Consider the following 18,879-nt stretch of genomic DNA (forward strand, 5'->3'; position numbering starts at 1 on the left):
CAGGTAATGTTTATTACAAGTAAAAAAAAAAAAAAAAAAAACTGGAACAATACATGTTGATCCAAGAACAGGATGTCCTACTTGTGTAAATCCCATGGCTTCATAGTAGTTGCTACTGTATGGCTTACCATAGTTATACTGGCTGTTTCCTTTCTCACAATTGATGATGTTGAAACGATAAGGCACGCCGGCCACCATGCCGCTGACTTCAAAATAGAACCACTGACAGTGTGCAGAGGAGTTGACATCAGCATTGAGAATCAAATCATATTCATGACTAAGAGAGAGTGCGAAAGAGAGAGAGGAGAAAATCAGACAAATTGAGTGTAAGAGAGAATAGGAGAGAAGTAATGAGAGAGAGAGAGAGAGAGAGAGACTGAGAAGCGTGTTACATAAATGACAGAGAAAAATCTCTCACTCCATCCCTATCTGTTGTTACGCCGCCACATTTCATTTGGAAAAATATAACGTCGGCTCTTTTATTTAAGCGCATCGGAAGTGCTCTGTAGACAGTGTTTTTGATTTGATCTTGCATGCGTTGACGAGACAAGCTTGCTGAAAGAGTGGAAACATAAGAAGGAAAGAGAGAGAGAGAGAGAGAGTATGATTGCAAATGCACTACAAATGAGGCCCAAGGGCACTCGGCGAGCTGTCTGCAGTACATGTTTGTGTGTGTGCGCTTGTGTACGTGTGCTGTATTGCAATGCAGTCTCACCTGCGGACTTGAATGGCTTTACGCAGGTTCCCGCTCTCAAATTTGGAGAAGAATTGAAGGGAACTGGGACACATATCGGAGGAACACTGTGGACTGAGAAAAGAAAGAAAGAAAGAAAGAAAGAAAGAAAGAAAGAAAGAAAGAAAGAAAGAAAGAAAGAAAGAAAGAAAGAAAGAAAGAAAGAAAGAAAGAAAGAAAGAAAGAAAGAAAGAAAGAAAGAAAGAAAGAAAGAAAGAAAGAAAGAAAAGAGAAGTGAAAATGATGAAGACAGACAGAATGAAAAAAAGGGAAGAAAAAAGGAAAAAAGGGAGGAAGAAAAGGAGAAAAACAGGAATAAGTGACGGAATGAAATACAGGAAGGAAGGAAACAAAAAGAAATACAGGAAGGAAGGACAGAGTGAATATAGAAATGCAAAAAGAAATATAAAGGAATTAAAAAGAAATATAAGAAGAAATGCAGACAGAAGGAAAGACAGGGAAGAAACAAGGAAGGAATAGAAAGGAAAATGAGATTGGCTGGAGAAGTCTAATACACAGAAAAGCAAGCAGAGAAGAAAAGAAGAGAGAACGAGAGATTTTGGACAGCTGTGCTGACTGAGCATGTTCCACTCCACCATACTCTAACATTAGCTTAACAAACAAGTGAATTATCACCATACTTGTCCTAGATATTGATTCACACTACTAACCACGATTCATGCTAAATCATTCATTCTGCACCGTTTGTGTCAATAAATTCCAGTCACACTGCAAATGACACAGAAGATGATTGCAGAAAACTGTTCAAATGATTGAGGCACACTGTTCTGTCTCGGAACTATATGACCAAAACCAAATAAGATTGTTCCTAGAAAGGTACTGTATTTCTACCTCAATTACCCTTTTCAAGGTTTTATTGTAATTGTTATAATGGCTTTTAAAAATAACTTGGGGGAAAAAAAAGACTTTTAATAAGATTTGAAGGCTGCACTGAAGATCTTTCACGTTCTGGTTGCTACCGTAGTATCAATCCAGCATGCCTGTGAAAGATCCATTAAGATCCATCAGAGGCACTTAATGAATTTAATGTATCAGTGTACCATCTAGATTAGTGGTCACCAACCTTTTTAGGTCCAAGATCCCTGACCTCGGCCTTTATGAAAGACAAGATCTACCTATTGAAGAATTGATAGAAAAAGACATCCCAGATTATACTTCAAATTTGAGGCCTTTTACTTGGTATTTTAATTAGTGATGTGCCGATCATAGCTGATTCAGAATTCAGATTTTCTTTTCTTTCTTTCTTTTTTTTTTTTAAATCAATCTTACCCCAAACTTTTGAATGGTAGTGTATCACAGTTTCCACTATTAAGAAAATGCCATTACCATCGAAACTTTTCTCAAGACAGTTCCCTTCGGTGATACATTAATATCACCCCATAAATGTAATGCATTTTTGTACTTATTTTACATTTTTTTTCGGGATCTACTGGGACAGTGATAAAGATCTACAGGTTGGCGACAGGTTGGCGACCACTGATCTAGATGGTTCCCATGCCACTGACGTGAGGATCTATTGAAAATGCTTTATCAGAAAAAAATAGCAGTGTTACCTGGGATCATCCATGTCAAAAACAACCTTGTTGATGATGTCCTCTGGACAGATGAGACGCTGGATGTCTTCGAAAACTTTCTTTCTGGAACATTGGAAAATAAACAAATAAATAAAACCATCAGTGAACCACAGCTTTGGTTTCCAAAAGTAGAACTCAATTTATAGATTAAAAAAGATTTAATCAATATTTTTATTTTAATATATTTTTTAAAAGTCTGAGTATATGCAGTACATTTCATGTCAATGTCACTTGATTTGACTTGACTTATTGCACAATTAAAACACATGTATCAATCAATGTGCTTTAATTTTTGAAACAACATAGCCTACATCACACCACTGTAAAACACAAAACAGTCAATGGTTAATACAGCTGGGTAAAAAAGAAAAATAAATTTCTCGATTTTAATCGATTCTCATTTTTTACAAAACTATATTGACTCTTAAATCCTAACAATCGATTAGTCTAGCCCTGCAGGGCAGGTGTCCTGCAGAGTTTAGCTCCAACTCTAATCAAACACACCAGAACCAGCTAATCAAGGTCTTACTAGGTATACCTGAAACTTCCAGGCAGGTGTGTTGAGGCAAGTTTGCACTAAACTCTGCAGGACACCGGCATTAGAGTTTGGTGACCCCTGTTTTACAGCATTAATTGAGAGATTTTTTTGTCTTTGAGAAAATTTGCCAGTTGAAAATTGTATATCCAAAATAAGCAATATCAAACTGAGTGGCAGCTCTAATATAAGTAGGCAAACGATCCCAAAGTTTAGGTGCTGCTACAGCAAACGCACAATCCCCTCTTTGATTTTATCTAAAACTTGAAATTTTAAATCGCTTTTGGCTAGTAAATATCAGTATTCTTCCAGATTGATATTCAGTCAGGAGATCCGAAAGATAGGGCGGTGTGAGACCATTCAACGATTTATACACTAATAAAAAGATTTTAAAATCAATTCTATAACTTACAGGAAGCCAATGAAGTGAGACTAAGATGGGGGTGATATGTTCCTGTTTTTTTTATACCCATCAACAGTCTAACTGGTGCATTTTGATCGAGAGATGGATGATTGACTAATTCCTTTATAAAGCGAATTACAATAGTCAAGTCTTGAGGAGATCAAAGCATGTATTGCATGTATGAGTTTCATACATTTCATGTACATATATTAAAAACAATGTGTATAAGTGTCAGGATTATGGACTCATTGTGTTGTGTTTTCCCTCCACATGCGTTCCGTGTCCCCGTTAATTAGTTATTCCATGCACCTGTGTTTCCCCAATTATCCTGTGTTTATAAGCCATAGTCCATTCAGTTCATGTTTGTCGGAGATTATACGTCAACCCTGGTGTTTCCTGTGCTCCTGTCTGCCCAGTGTATTTCCTTGGATGTTTGGATTAAAAGACTATTGTTTTCGTGTACTCCTGGTCTCCTCGCTCTGCGCTCCTCGCCATAGGCAGAGTGTGACAATAAGTATGCATATTTTTGTATACATAGTGTTCATTTCATTAAAAGAAAAGTATGACAAAAAATACTTGTTGACAACTTTTCTTCCATGAGTAAGACGAAACAACACTGGCATTAAATGTGACTGAATCAACATGCAATATCGCTGACAAAAAAGACAAGACTAAAATGCAGTTTAAAAAAAAAAAACTCTCTTTATATTTACTTTAAAAAACAAAAAGGGAGAAAAGCATAGACCTGAATATAATTTTGAATTTTTTTTATTAATATTACAAATTTAGGAATTAGTTTTAGTTACTGAGAGAAGGTTTTGAATTTTTCATATTTTTTTTCATAACGTAAAGAGTATGTTCATTTATATCATAATTTAATAAATCAGAAAACTGGATTAGGTAAATTAAACCATGTGTATGAGTCATAAATGAAAGAATAAAATCGGTCCATATGTATTGCATGCTATATTGCTATATTATCATGTTAAAACGTTCATCTTGTTAGATTTTTGAATGATTAAAATCTTTTCAATTGATTCAATTCACAAGACTGGCCTCAACAATTTATCCATGAATCTAGTTGATCCAACAATTCGGTCACAATGGTTAACGACCATTTATAATAACGACTTAAATTCACACAAACCTAGTTTTATCATGTCGGAGCTCGACAGCCTCATTGTTCATTCACATTCATTATATCAAAAATATTAGTGACAATATTCTTGAAACAGTTCTCATCTTTGGGTGAACTACCATTTTAAAGTTTAACTATAGTAGCTAGCTTTATTAGCTTTATTGTTTGTGGCAGTATATTTGTCTTGCCTGCAGAGGGAGCTCTTGCCGTAAACTGTGCGCATAGCATATATAATAGGGTGACCATACGTGCCATTTTCCCAGGACGCGTCCTTGCCAGGATTTCTATATTGCCTTAAATATCTAGGTTTTGGCTGTTTGCGTGTGCAGACCGATCGGTGTATGACATCAAAATACCATACAGACGGTTCCTTATGCTTTCAAAATGCTCTCGAGGTATTTTGATGTCATACACCAATCAGACCGAACACGCAAACAAAGCCAAAACCTAGATATTTTAGGCAATACAGAAATCCTGGCCAGGACGCGTCCTGGGAAAATGGCACGTATGGTCACCCTAATATATAACAAAAGGTGTGACAGTCATATTAATAGATATTACTTTAACAAATGACTAATAAGCAAAGCTATCAGCTATTCCAGTGTTACACGTATCTAGCAGTCTGGCAGACATTTACCTAAAGTGCTGATAATGGCGGGTCGTTCTCAACTCTGTTTGGATGATGCCATTTCCAAATCAAACCTATGGTGCCTCATCTTTTTTGCACTGTATGATGCTAACAGGCTAATTTTCTTGGTTGCTTGTGTGCATTATTTCTTTGTCACAGATAAACAACAATAATGAGGCCTTTCTGCTGATGCAAATAAGCACAATGCAAAATGCAGGGGGGAAAAAACAATCTGTGTGGATGCTCCAATCCCGAGAGTGAATTTCAGATGATAATGGGGTTGAATGAATGAGCAAAAATAAAGTCAACAGTCCGCCGTGGCTGGCAATAAACCAGGAGCACTCTCATCAAAACGTTTACTTCATGGAAAGAACTATAAACCAATAAGACATAAACAAGCCTTCTGTCCTTCATTAATGTTAAATTCTGAGCATAGAACACCACAAAGGGTAAGAAAAAAATTATGATGAACCATTTTCCTGCAAATGTTATCAAAATGATGTGCCAGACATGTTTTAAAGATGAACTTTTTAAAATTACCATTTTTGGATGTCAAATGCAAATGTTTCAGACTTATCTGAAGTCAATGTTGGAGTAGGACGCAATATGTGGAATTAAAACTGTCTTCTTTTTTTTTCTCACTGGCTGTCTGACACTTTCTTTTTAAAACTCCAAAAGTGACTATTTTTGAGTTAAAATGACACCAATAGAACCCATATAAACTTATCTTACCCTTGAGCAAACACAATAAACTACAGAAATTACTGAAATAAATGTCTATTTCCTTTAATCTCTCCCTTGCACATTGAAGAAAGTTTTCAGCAAAAACAAGTTTTCCGAAGGGGGCTACCATAATGAGATATAGATTTAAGGGCTTTTCCTCAGTAGAATAGAGTCTTTGGGTGTCTTTAGAGCAAAGCAACCAGTGAAAGCAGAACGACTCACTTAAGGCAAGAGAGTTTAGCTCGGAGAGGAATATTTTAATGGATTTCATTTGTACTTACAGTGAGTTTAATGAATCTGTGCCATCATTTGCATATGACAATGTGCAAGTAAGGATGGAGAATAGGCCTTAAATAGCATCCACGTGATCTGATTAAGAGACAAATCAGCTTATAAATGAAGTCTAATAACTGCATTGTTTTTTTTTTTCTGGTAATCTCAGCATGCAAGTGCAACACATGCAGCTAAAAAGGTTGGGAGCTGCTGCAGTACGGAACACAGAATTTGTGCAAGACACAAAGTAAAGTACAAATTAAGGCATCTTTGGGGAGGTTTTGAAAGCGTCTTTATGGAATCAAACAGCTTTCAGTTATTTTTCTTGTTGCAGTCTGTAATGGCACAGTTTTTACGAGCAACAAAACACCAAAGTAATTCTGCGCCGCCATTCCCCAGATATGTCTCTCAAAGTGAATGTCTCTTTAAATCATTTAATATTGAATATTAAATGTGATCACAGGTGAATGGAGAGCTCCTTGATGTTAAATCACGATTGTTATTGCAATGCAGTCTAATAGCTGATCAGAAGAAGAATCTGTTATTTGATATAAATAATTAAATGCAACCATTCAATAGAAAACTCTTTGCATATGTTTTGCTACCTGTGACATTAGAGGTTAAATCGTTCTAATATTCAGGCTCAATTTCATCTGTCACTTGGTAATAAATCCACGGGAATAAAACACAAGATGTAATATTTTGAGAATAATGTCATAATAGGCCTTTTATATAAGAAGAAGAAGAAATTACTAATCAAATAATACATTTTAAAATAATATATATCATATTGTTGTATTATTATTTAAAATTTTTTAGTAAAGGTTAAATGATTTAAGTATTTTTATATAATTAAAGTTATATAAAGGCAACCAATGGGACAAGACCATAATTTAAAAAAAAATTGAAAATATTTCTAACATTTTTTCTTCAAACATTTGCATTTTTAGTTTACATTTAAATTTTCCAATGTATTCTCGTAATTTTGAATTTAATGCAAAATATTACTAATTTAATGTTGTATTTTTGGAACATTGATTCTCATTTAAAACATTCTCATTTGAATTCTTGAAATCTTTGATTATTTCCCAAATTAATTTTTTAAACATGCCACTAAAACACTATTGAGATTTAACCAATGTAATGTCCATTTTTCATATTTTTGGGTCAGTGCATGTGTTTTGTTCCTTTTGTACGGAAAGCAATTTTGTCGGGTTGCCACTTGAGTTAAGAACCAGTTGTTAGAACCTCTATGTTAGACAATCCATCCACCCTATTCCTTGTGCGGGACAAAATTACAATAAAAGCCATGATTTCTCACCTCTGCACATGTGGTGGTCTTTTAGCCATGGGCTCTTGCTCTTGTGGGGGCAGGTGTCCCCAGAAGTCAGGGAAGGCTAGGATGGAGTATCCAGCTATTGACTTTGTATTGGCTGCAGTGGCGGTGTAGAGACGTGGATCGTGGTTGGGAGTGCAGATCCCGTACTTCTCCAGAAGCCTGTCCACCATACTCGAGTGGCCTTCTTGGCTTTTCCTGGAGCAGTTGAGGTAATGCTTATGGAAGTCACTCGTCCGGAGGTGATTTTCATCTCGGTCGGAGGGCAGATCGGAGCCTCTCTGGTCACTCGGCATCTTGTCGTTCAAGTCTCCCTCCAGAGTGCTGTCATCATCTGAGCTTTCATCGACCTCAGAGCTGGAGTCCAAATCCTAGAAGACATGATTGTCCAACTGTTAGAGAGAAGCTGCAAAGCTAATATAAATTTTCAGGGGGAAAAATATTGAAGAACATCCACAGATGTCAGCTCTTTATATTTTCGGCCACATCAGCAACTCTCGAATCAAAGGTGTAGGAGAAAAACTGCAAAAAAGGAGACAGAGATTACAGTAAACATCACCCACAAGATATCCTGTTTTCCCTCTGGCACCGTCAACCACTCAGTGCGGTACCGCAGAACAACAACCCAAAATAAACCGTGAAGGAAATGAAAGCGTCTTTCAGAGACTATTGAGGGAGTAAAGCCAAAAAAGGATAAGGACTTGTTTTGAGGATGCAGCCCAAAGTGGTGCACCATCACTTCCAGCTTTCTATTGACTTCAAAAGGGTGATACTGACAGCAAATAGGGTCGTCCAATTACAGTCTTTGACAGGCATAAAATGAACTGTATCAAAATAGCCAATGGCCCTGGCTGCTTTTAGAGCAACCAAATAACAATTTAAACTCACGCCTTGTGCATTTCCATAAATTTAGCGGGGAAAAACGCCCGTGGTCCAATTCCCAGGCTCTTCCCTAAGGTGAATGTGAGAATGTCCAAGAAACATGATAGACATGAGGTGCTGACCGGGGGAAAATTTTGCACACATCGTGCCGATAAAAGCTTCCATCATCTGCGCTCACCTCCCTACGGAAGATCTTAGTTTCTGAATGCCGTCCTGAGTTGGCTCTGATCTTCGCCACAGTGCACATAAACTGTATACCATCAAAGTGAATGTGTTAAGATACAAAACTTTAGTGCTGCACCCTCTGCTATCTCATTGCATTTAAATTTTACTTTATCCCCCTCCTCACACTTCTAAAAATATGTGTAAGCACAAAGATGCCACAACTTCCATTAATACCAACAGCAGGGGATGCATTAATATACAGTGGGTACGGAAAGTATTCAGACCCCCTTAAATTTTTCTCTCTTTGTTATATTGCAGCCATTTGCTAAAATCATTTAAGTTTAATTTTTTTTCCTCATTAATGTACACACAGCACCCCATATTGACAGAAAAACACAGAATCGTTGACATTTTTGCAGATTTATTAAAAAAGAAAAACTGAAATATCACATGGTCCTAAGTATTCAGACCCTTTGCTCAGTATTTAGTAGAAGCACCCTTTTGATCTAATACAGCCATGAGTCTTTTTGGGAAAGATGCAACAAGTTTTTCACACCTGGATTTGGGGATCCTCTGCCATTCCTCCATGCAGATCCTCTCCAGTTCTGTCAGGTTGGATGGTAAACGAAGATGTAATATTTTGAGAATAATGTCATAATAGGCCTTTTATATAAGAAGAAGAAGAAATTACTAATCAAATAATACATTTTAAAATAATATAAATACAAAAATATAATAAATAAATAAATAAAAATGCATAAAAAATATAATATCTTGTTTTGAGGATGCAGCCCAAAGTGGTGCACCATCACTTCCAGCTTTCTATTGACTTCAAAAGGGTGATACTGACAGCAAATAGGGTCGTCCAATTACAGTCTTTGACAGGCATAAAATTAACTGTATCAAAATAGCCAAAGGCCCTGGCTGCTTTTAGAGCAACCAAATAACAATTTAAGCTCACGCCTCATGCATTTCCATAAATTTAGCGAGGAAAAAGATCAGTGGTCCAATTCCCAGGCTCTTCCCAAAGGTGAATGCAATAATGTCCAAGAAACACGACAGACATGATGTGCTGACTGGGGAAAATTCTGCACACATCGTGGCCGGTAAAAGCATCCATCATCTGCGCTCACCTCCCTACGGAAGATCTTAGTTTCTGAACGCCGTCCTGAGTTGGCTCTGATCTTCGCCACAGTGCACATAAACTGTATACCATCAAAGTGAATGTGTTAAGATACAAAACTTTAGTGCTGCACCCTCTGCTATCTCATTGCATTTAAATTTTACTTTATCCCCCTCCTCACACTTCTAAAAATATGTGTAAGCACAAAGATGCCACAACTTCCATTAATACCAACAGCAGGGGATGCATTAATATACAGTGGGTACGGAAAGTATTCAGACCCCCTTAAATTTTTCTCTCTTTGTTATATTGCAGTAGGAACCTTAAGTGCAGCAGAAATTTTTTTGTAACCTTGGCCAGATCTGTGCCTTGCCACAATTCTGTCTCTGAGCTCTTCAGGCAGTTCCTTTGACCTCATGATTCTCATTTGCTCTGACATGCACTGTGAGCTGTAAGGTCTTATATAGACAGGTCTGTGGCTTTCCTAATCAAGTCCAATCAGTATAATCAAACACAGCTGGACTCAAATGAAGGTGTAGAACCATCTCAAGGATGATCAGAAGAAATGGACAGCACCTGAGTTAAATATATGAGTGTCACAGCAAAGGGTCTGAATACTTAGGACCATGTGATATTTCAGTTTTTCTTTTTTAATAAATCTGCAAAAATGTCAACAATTCTGTGTTTTTCTGTCAATATGGGGTGCTGTGTGTAAATTAATGAGGAAAAAAAATTAACTTAAATGATTTTAGCAAATGGCTGCAATATAACAAAGAGTGAAAAATGTAAGGGGGTCTGAATACTCTCCGTACCCACTGTAAATGAACCTTTGCTGTATAAAAACGTCTCGGGTTTGAGGCTGTATACTGCATCTCAGGGGGCTCGCTTTGTCATATTCATTTTTTGAAACCACAAATAACACTAAAACAATGTAGCAGCACCGAGATGTTTCTTTCAAAGGCTTATTTTAATCATGAAGTTGATACAGACAAGTACAACGGCCCTTTTGATGAGCTCTGGGAGTGGGACTCTGGGAATTTGTGCTCGGTTGTTCCTACAAGTGGGTGAGAGGGAAAAAGCAGAGATTCAATTCACAAAAGGAAAGAACGAATCTGTTTGAGGTCAATTCAATTACAATTCAATTACACAATCCACCAACCAAAAGCTATTCATGCCTGACGTTTTTGAAATCAGAATGTAAAATAACAGAAAATTAGCGCAATTGTGACACATTTGGGGAAGTTTTCCACAGCTGTCAAACTCAATTCAAAATGGATATTACTGGCTAATAAGTTTGCAAATGCACAGAATTTGAGTTGCCACCTACATTGTGAACAATTCTGGAAAGTGTACTTAAAGTACTTAAACTACAATCAAGCTACTCTTATAAAAAGCCATCAAAAAGTAGTTACACTGAAGCTATTGCATATTTTCATGTATGCTAATTATTATTCTATATATATATATATATATATAGCATAATAATTAGCATACATGAAAATTTCAATTCAAAAACTAAATTTATTTATTTATTGATTTATTTGAAAATGTCATTTAAATTTCAGTTTGTGAATTTTAATTCTCTTTGCTTGAGATATACATTTTATAATATATTTCATACAAAAGTTCTTTCTGGTTCTCGAATCTGATTGGCTGAGAGCCTTTTCCAGGCGAGCAATATTCTAGTGACAACAGCACTCCAACCGTTTCACCGTTTGTATCACTCTGCTTGCGGTATTTCTCACAGTGAGTGTCACACCCAAATCCACTATAATTTTATAAAAAATACTTATATTGTGTCACGGAATGTAGTTTAAGAGTTTTTTAGGCAAGAATGTAGTTGTTTAGACTTGAAATATGTGGTTTGACATTTTCGGAGATGTGAGCTCCAGGGCGTCAGCGGTCGTTCAGTACTCATGAACCTGCCGAGAGCAGCCTCACCTCTAATTTGCTGCTGGCTGATGTCTCTATAGTGGTTAAACATGAGATATAATTCTTTTTTGGGTAAACCTAATGGGCAGTCTTTGGTCTCAATCTATTATTTGTTCCAGAGCAAACAGTTTTGGCTGAGGGCAAAATCTCATCACATTATATTTTATATAACTAATACTGTATATCACAGCGCTGCCTATGTACTTTTGACTGAATTGGCTAGCAACATTTATGATGACTGTTGTTGTTGTTTATTAAATATTATTAGTCAATGAATACTATTTTATATAGATAGTAGTATTTTTCGTAATAGTATTTAGTATTGAGAAAAGGTGTGTGTGTGTGTGATGGTCATTTTAGTTACATTGTTCCACCATTAGATGGCGACAAGAGACTGTTTTATGAGTGAGTCAGCAGTAAAGACTTTTATATTGAAAGAGACTGAAACAGGGTTGTAAATAAGGAAGCTATTTTTACTTTAAACAACAACTTGTAAGAAGCAGCCAACAAATGCACTGAGCAGCGCTGTCATTAGAAATCCCCCTTAACAGATGAAAGGACAGTACGACAAAGATATCGCTTTCCTCAGCGGACATTAAGACTAATGTTTTATTGTGAATATGAGATTGAGCTGAAGAATGAATGCTGGATCAGATGCAGGTAATCACACTCGCTAAGGTAATCTCTCTCTCATAATACTCTATATAATACAGTGAGCTTTTACTACAGTAATACAATGAGCTTTCAATGAAGCAACTCGATGTTCCTTCGTTACTAGTTCTAAAGTGGTGTTTTCGAATTAGTAACGGAGGTTTGAGCTCAGCTGTTAAACTGTCAAACTGAGATTTGAATCTGTGGTGGAAAGAATTAGTTTGCACAAAAGAGAGTTTTTAAAGACAATCCGTTGTTGTCTTTTTTTATTTACACACTTGTGGCGTTAACTGTTAACCGTATAAATGCAATATCTCACTCATAACAGTGCGATATGGCTGTATATCAGCACGCTATGATTACCTACGGCCGAATCACAGCTGTGCTGATATACAGCCATACCACACTGTTATGAGTGTGATATTGCTCATATACTGTATATACACACAAACACAAAACTGACTTTTGCTACCTGTCCAAAGCGTCCAAAATAAATAAATAAATATATAAATTAATCAATTCTAAACTAAACTAAATATTGAAACTGTATGGTCAATTGTACTGTACTCTAAATACAGTAAACTGTATTTAATACCGCACAGTAATGCTTGTGAGGCCTTGACTAAGGAACTGCGGCGGAACAAAACAATCATGTCGAGTCTTGAGCTTAGACTCAGCAAAGAAACTAAGGTATGTTGGTGTCATGCTGAATGAAATGCACATCAAATTTTCAACTCCTGGCTGTCCTGTACATTATCACACAAAGAGTTGCAGATCAAAGGTAAAACATTTTTTTCCGAGTGTGATATTGCTCATATATATACACACAAACACAAAATTGACTTTTGCTACCTGTCCAAAGCGTCCAAAATAAATAAATAAATATATAAATTAATCAATTCTAAACTAAACTAAATATTGAAACTGTATGGTCAATTGTACTGTACTCTAAATACAGTAAACTGTATTTAATACCGCACAGTAATGCTTGTGAGGCCTTGACTAAGGAACTGCGGCGGAACAAAACAATCATGTCGAGTCTTGAGCTTAGACTCAGCAAAGAAACTAAGGTATGTTGGTGTCATGCTGAATGAAATGCACATCAAATTTTCAACTCCTGGCTGTCCTGTACAGTATCACACAAAGAGTTGCAGATCAAAGGTAAAACATTTTTTTCCTGAGGCGAGTCCTCAGGGGAAGAGACCCTTCCGTTCCCCTCCCTTTGAGAGCGCAAGCTCCATGCCAATCTCGCTCTCTCAGGCTTATGTTTCACATCTCAACCCTTTATCTAGCCTGCAATATTTTTGACAGCACTGCAGTTTTACCCGTGTTCTCTTCTACGGAATCCTAGCGTGATGCTATGAATTAAACCCCGTTTAATCAGGGCCTTTGTTTGACCCGAAGATTACAGGTGCAGCATCGTTGTCATGCAAGATTAATAGCGGGGAACTGATTGGCATGAATGTCCTGCTGTAAATTCTTTTCATCTTGGTATTTTGCACAGCATGCATAATGCAGCGATTAATTACAGCCCCTGCATCCAATCCAGTCACAGCATCTCCAGATCACAGATCAGTGGCATTTAATGATAATGGGAGAAAACATCAAAGACACATACAGTGAAGGGGAGCTAGGATGGACAGTTTGCTTCCATGGTATTGAGCTGAAACCAAAAGAAAACAATGAAAAATTGCATAATGAACATTCAGATTGATACATTATTATAATCAATTACAGGTTTTTCGATTTTGATTGTTTTACACCAGGGCTAGCGATTGCATTGATATAATATAATATAATATAATATAATATAATATAATATAATATAATATAATATAATATAATATAATATAATATAATATAATATAATATAATATAATATAATATAATATAATATAATATAATATAATATAATATAATATAATATAATATAATATAATATAATATAATATAATATAATATAATATAATATAATATAATATACTTCCAAATCACAGTGATATTTCTATCAATTGGAAACTAAATGGTCAATTATACTGTACTGTAAATACAGTAAACTGTATTTAATACCGCACAGAGGCATTGACTAAGGAACTGTGGCAGGAACAAAACAAAAAGACTGAGTCAGCAGAGGAACTAGGATGCTGGTGTCATGCTGAATGAAATGCACATCTAATTTTCAACTCCTGGCTGTCCTGTACAGTATCACACGAAGAGTTAGAGATCAAAGGGAAACATGTTCTCCCGAGGCGAGTCCTCAGGGGAAGGGACCCTTCCGTTCTCCTCACTCTGAGAGCGCAAGCTCCGTGCCAATCTCGCTTTCTCAGGCTTATGTTTCACAACTCAACCCTTTATCTAGCCTGCAATATTTTTGACAGCTCTGCAGTTTTACCTGTGTTCTCTTCTTCGGAATCCTAGCGTGACACTATGAATTAAACCCATTTAATCATGGCCTTTGTTTTGGCCCGAAGATTACAGGTGCAGCATCGTTGTCATGCAAGATTAATAGCGGGGAACTGATTGGCATGAATGTCCTGCTGTAAATTCTTTTCATCTTGGTATTTTGCACAGCATGCATAATGCAGCGATTAATTACAGCCCCTGCATCCAATCCAGTCACAGCATCTCCAGATCACAGATCAGTGGCATTTAATGATAATGGGAGAAAACATCAAAGACACATACAGTGAAGGGGAGCTAGGATGGACAGTTTGCTTCCATGGTATTGAGCTGAAACCAAAAGAAAACAATGAAAAATTGCATAATGAACATTCAGATTGATGCATATTAGAATCAATTACAGATTTTCAAATTTGGTTGTTCAACACTAATAATATAATATAATATAATATAATATAATATAATATAATGAACTGAAACCAAAAGAATGACATAATGCATGATGAACATTCAAATTGATGTACATTATTATCGAGTATAGGCTTTGAATTTTTATTTTTAAATTGTTTGATACTAGGGCTTGTAAAAGTTGTGGTTAAAAACAAGTGTAAAATCCATACACTACTAAAATTAATGTCCAAAAATCCAGTTCTAAGCTATGCTTTGATCAAGCATAAATAAATAAATCTTTTTTCCCAATTTTTTTTTTTATGTTTTTTTTTTTTTACATAATGACAAATTCAAATTAATCTCTTTAATACAGCTGTAGTATTAAACAAATAAAATTAATTGTGCATATAAATGGGACAAATACATCAAATACGAGATTTGATGTGCGGTTCAGTAAATAATGACATTATCAATTATTGGTGAACTATTCCTTTAATAACTTGTCATTATGAGGAAGAAGCATGTGTTTCTAGGAACTGCTTAGCCTTTATGTCAAGAATTTGCAGACAGAATTGATTTTAAAAATGTTAAATTGAAACAAAAAAGTGAATTAGTAGCTTGCAATTTCCTTTGGAGACCCGAATTACAAATCAATATGTGCGGCAGGAAATTAACCAAGGAAAAGCCGCTTTTCAACAGCAGTAGTACATCATGTTATATGATTTGAATTAAAATAGTGGTGATATCTGAATAAGGAGGGAGTTGAACGTCGATGAACCGGAGGTGTGTTGGCATTTCTATTAGTTTGAACTCATCCGCATGCTAAAGGCAGCCAAGCATGGATTTCTGCAAGACAGCCGCAGGTGTGTTATTGTGCTGAGAGAGGAGCCGTCAATCAAGACCATAGCAGTCACTCATGATGGGAAGGGTGGTGACACATTTAAAATGAAGAGTCACACTGAACATATTATGGAACTTGAAATGTCATCACTCATTTCTGTCAATGGCTCTACGGTTGGCTGACCCGCAGCGGGGTTAACAGCAGATGAAAATCTCCAGAGATTCTGAAACACGCTTTTAAAATGGTTTGATATTGTTTTATGATTTTTCATGCATTGATTTATGATTCTAATTCAATAAAAAGCTCCAAAATGCCAAAATATCCAGACTGAAAATATAATTCAAAATAAAATCTGAAAATAAACATTTTCAATATATTTTAAGAAATATTTAAGATTCAACACTATTCCTAGATCACTTTAATTTGCTTAATTTAATGTAAATGTATAATGACTTAGATATGAATAATAATAATATTGTTTAAAATATATAACAAGCATAAATGAGAATTCAAATTCACAAATTGAAATTTAAATATTCACAAACTGAAATCGTATAATATATAATATAATAAAATATAATATACAATTCATAACTTGCACATTAATGCAAATTCAAATTCCTAACCATAATAATAATAATGTTTAAATATATAATATATAACTTGTGCATAAATGAGAATTCAAATTCTTAACCCCTAACCCAAATTGTAATAATAATAATAATAATAATAATAATATTACTACATAAGAAAAATGCTAATTAGAAACACATTCAGTGGCTACTGAGCCCAAAGGTGTTAATATTTGAAATAACTTTCTTTTTTTTTTTTTCTTTTAGTTTTGTCAAATGTTTTTTAGTGAAAACAGGTTACATGTGAACACACACACACATATTTTTCTTTGACTAATAAGTGAAAAGCTATCACATAATTATTGCAACCTCTGAGAGATGAGATGAATAATTTCTTGTGGATATTCTGCCAACAACATGTTCCTCATTTTTCCCCAGAAGTCTTCAGGTCAGCAAAAACAGGAACAAAATCACTCTATTAAGATGAAGAGTGAGGCAAACATGCCGCCGTTGTAAAGAGCCAAAGCACAAGTGTCTGATTTTTTAAAGCGTAATGAGGTCATTTTCAGTACAAACCATGTCCCTGTTGTGCTCTTAAGCTGCATAGTGGTGCCGTTGCAGTAGTTATTATAGCACATCCTGCTCCCATCAAAATCTCTTACTGCTTCCACACAAGGTCCATATTCACCCCAAGTGCACTTAGAGACACTTCATATAAACTTTATCCTGACTGTCTGCAATTAAGAGCAGTACACTCGTAACTTTCACGCCAGGCTGCAACGACTAAACCCCAGAGATGCTGACAGTTTTAAAAAAATCTCTTTGAAATATTTCTCGAGAGTGGATTAATGTCTACATGAAATCAAAATTCACCCCATTTACATTCTCAATTCACATTCCTTATTATGCATGCATTATCAGCCACATTATTCCAAAGAACAATTAACAGCACACTCGCTGTGAGAAATACTGCAAGCGGAGTGATACAAATGGTGAAACGGTTGGAGTGCAGTTATCACTAGAATATCACACCACCCATATATATATATATATATACTGTATATATATATATATATATATATATATATGTGTTCCAGTGAGGCACTTACAATGGAAGTGAAATTTTGTGGAAGATACATATTTCAATAATACAAAAAATTGCAGTAAAAAAAAAAAAAAGCATCAATATTCAACTGATTTGAATGTGGTAAATTCACTTTCTAATCCTTTCTGTTATAGAGTTGTATGTTAAGATACAAAAAAATTGTAGAATAATGTTGATCACCACAAAAATCAATTTCCACTTGTCCCTCCTTTTCTTTAACAATAAATAAATACATACATACATAAACAGATAAATAAAAAAAAGAATACAATGGAAGTAAACGGAATATTAAAATATGCACCATTTCAATAGTACAGCCGCAAACCGTAAAAAAAAAATCTATATGCATTTGATTTAAGTGTGAGAAAATCACTTTCTAAGCTTTTCTATGTAAAGTTATACCAAATTTGATCTTCATCGCCATAACGTAACAGCATAAACCCTACAATGGCTATACAGCTCAAATAATACACAAGGTTTGACAGAAAATGGCTTTAAGTGCTTTTATAAATTAAAAGCTTCACATTTTAGTTTTTAAATCCTCCAAAATTGTCCCCTTGTACTTCCAGTGTAAATGCCTCACTGTAACCTCCAGATTTTTTTTAAGAAATGAGAAATTTGTCACAAATGCTGTCATTTCAGCTTAACTGGTAATCTGTAAGTCCTGTTGATGTAGGTATGGAGGTGCAATGCTTTGTGTTTACTGCCGCAGAAGGCAAAGATGTTCACCTGGAAGTCATGGTGCAGCTCAGGGCAGAGACGCACATATTGACCCAGCTGCTCTAGGGGCCGGTCTGGCTCTGGTCGGGGACGCAGCTTGTTCACATCTGTTTCCAGGTCATCCTCCTGCCATGGAGAAACACAGAGCTATAAACACTGTTCACTCTTAAGCTTGACTGACTGCAGACTGAAACATATCTATCTTCCCCTGTCACTGCATGTGAGGACCAGAGGTCATGTGACAAGCTCCAGCCAATAGAATGCAGCAGGCTCTGACCTCTGACCTTCACTCTGTCTATCTTTATGGCAAGTGGTTCAAGCAGCAGACAAACAGCAATTACACACCTTATTTGCCAGGTGAGGCACATGTAAGCGGTCACCCCTCCAGCTGTGGTGTAAATGTCACTCTCGCACATACATACAAACAAAATGATTTTTGCGGTTCTCTTCTGTGCCACTAGGAAACAGAAATCAGGTAGTGACCCTATTAAGCCCACCCAAAAATGAATGAATGAATGAATGAATGAATGTTCATGGTTTTTAAAGATATCTGAATAAATTTCCAATAAAGTGGGTATTAAATCAAAGAATAATCTCTCATCTAAACACTTATGTTTTGACAATTGCATGTGTCCATTTAAACCTAGCTATTTTATAAATATGCTCATAATAACATTTTATTAAATATATATATATATATATATATATATATATATATATATATCTGTTGTCTC

The 18,879-nt window shown here is 35.7% G+C and overlaps 1 protein-coding gene across 1 annotated transcript in view; it reads right to left on the reverse strand.

Annotated features, from left to right (window-relative positions):
• Window positions 1-18,879, reverse strand: part of LOC107701621 (cytosolic carboxypeptidase 4-like) — a 237,154-nt gene that overhangs the window by 107,852 nt on the left and 110,423 nt on the right. The window contains exons 12-16 of the mRNA XM_016503665.1: window positions 18,155-18,271; window positions 7,350-7,735; window positions 2,308-2,391; window positions 716-808; window positions 129-277 (exon numbers count right to left, since the gene is read on the reverse strand). Of these exons, the coding sequence (XP_016359151.1) occupies window positions 129-277; window positions 716-808; window positions 2,308-2,391; window positions 7,350-7,735; window positions 18,155-18,271 (829 nt within the window). The remainder of the gene's footprint in view (window positions 1-128; window positions 278-715; window positions 809-2,307; window positions 2,392-7,349; window positions 7,736-18,154; window positions 18,272-18,879) is intronic.

The sequence above is a fragment of the Sinocyclocheilus anshuiensis genome, unplaced genomic scaffold (assembly GCF_001515605.1).
Source record: "Sinocyclocheilus anshuiensis isolate Anshui unplaced genomic scaffold, SAMN03320099.WGS_v1.1 scaffold729, whole genome shotgun sequence".
Classification (NCBI taxonomy): Eukaryota; Metazoa; Chordata; class Actinopteri; order Cypriniformes; family Cyprinidae; genus Sinocyclocheilus; species Sinocyclocheilus anshuiensis.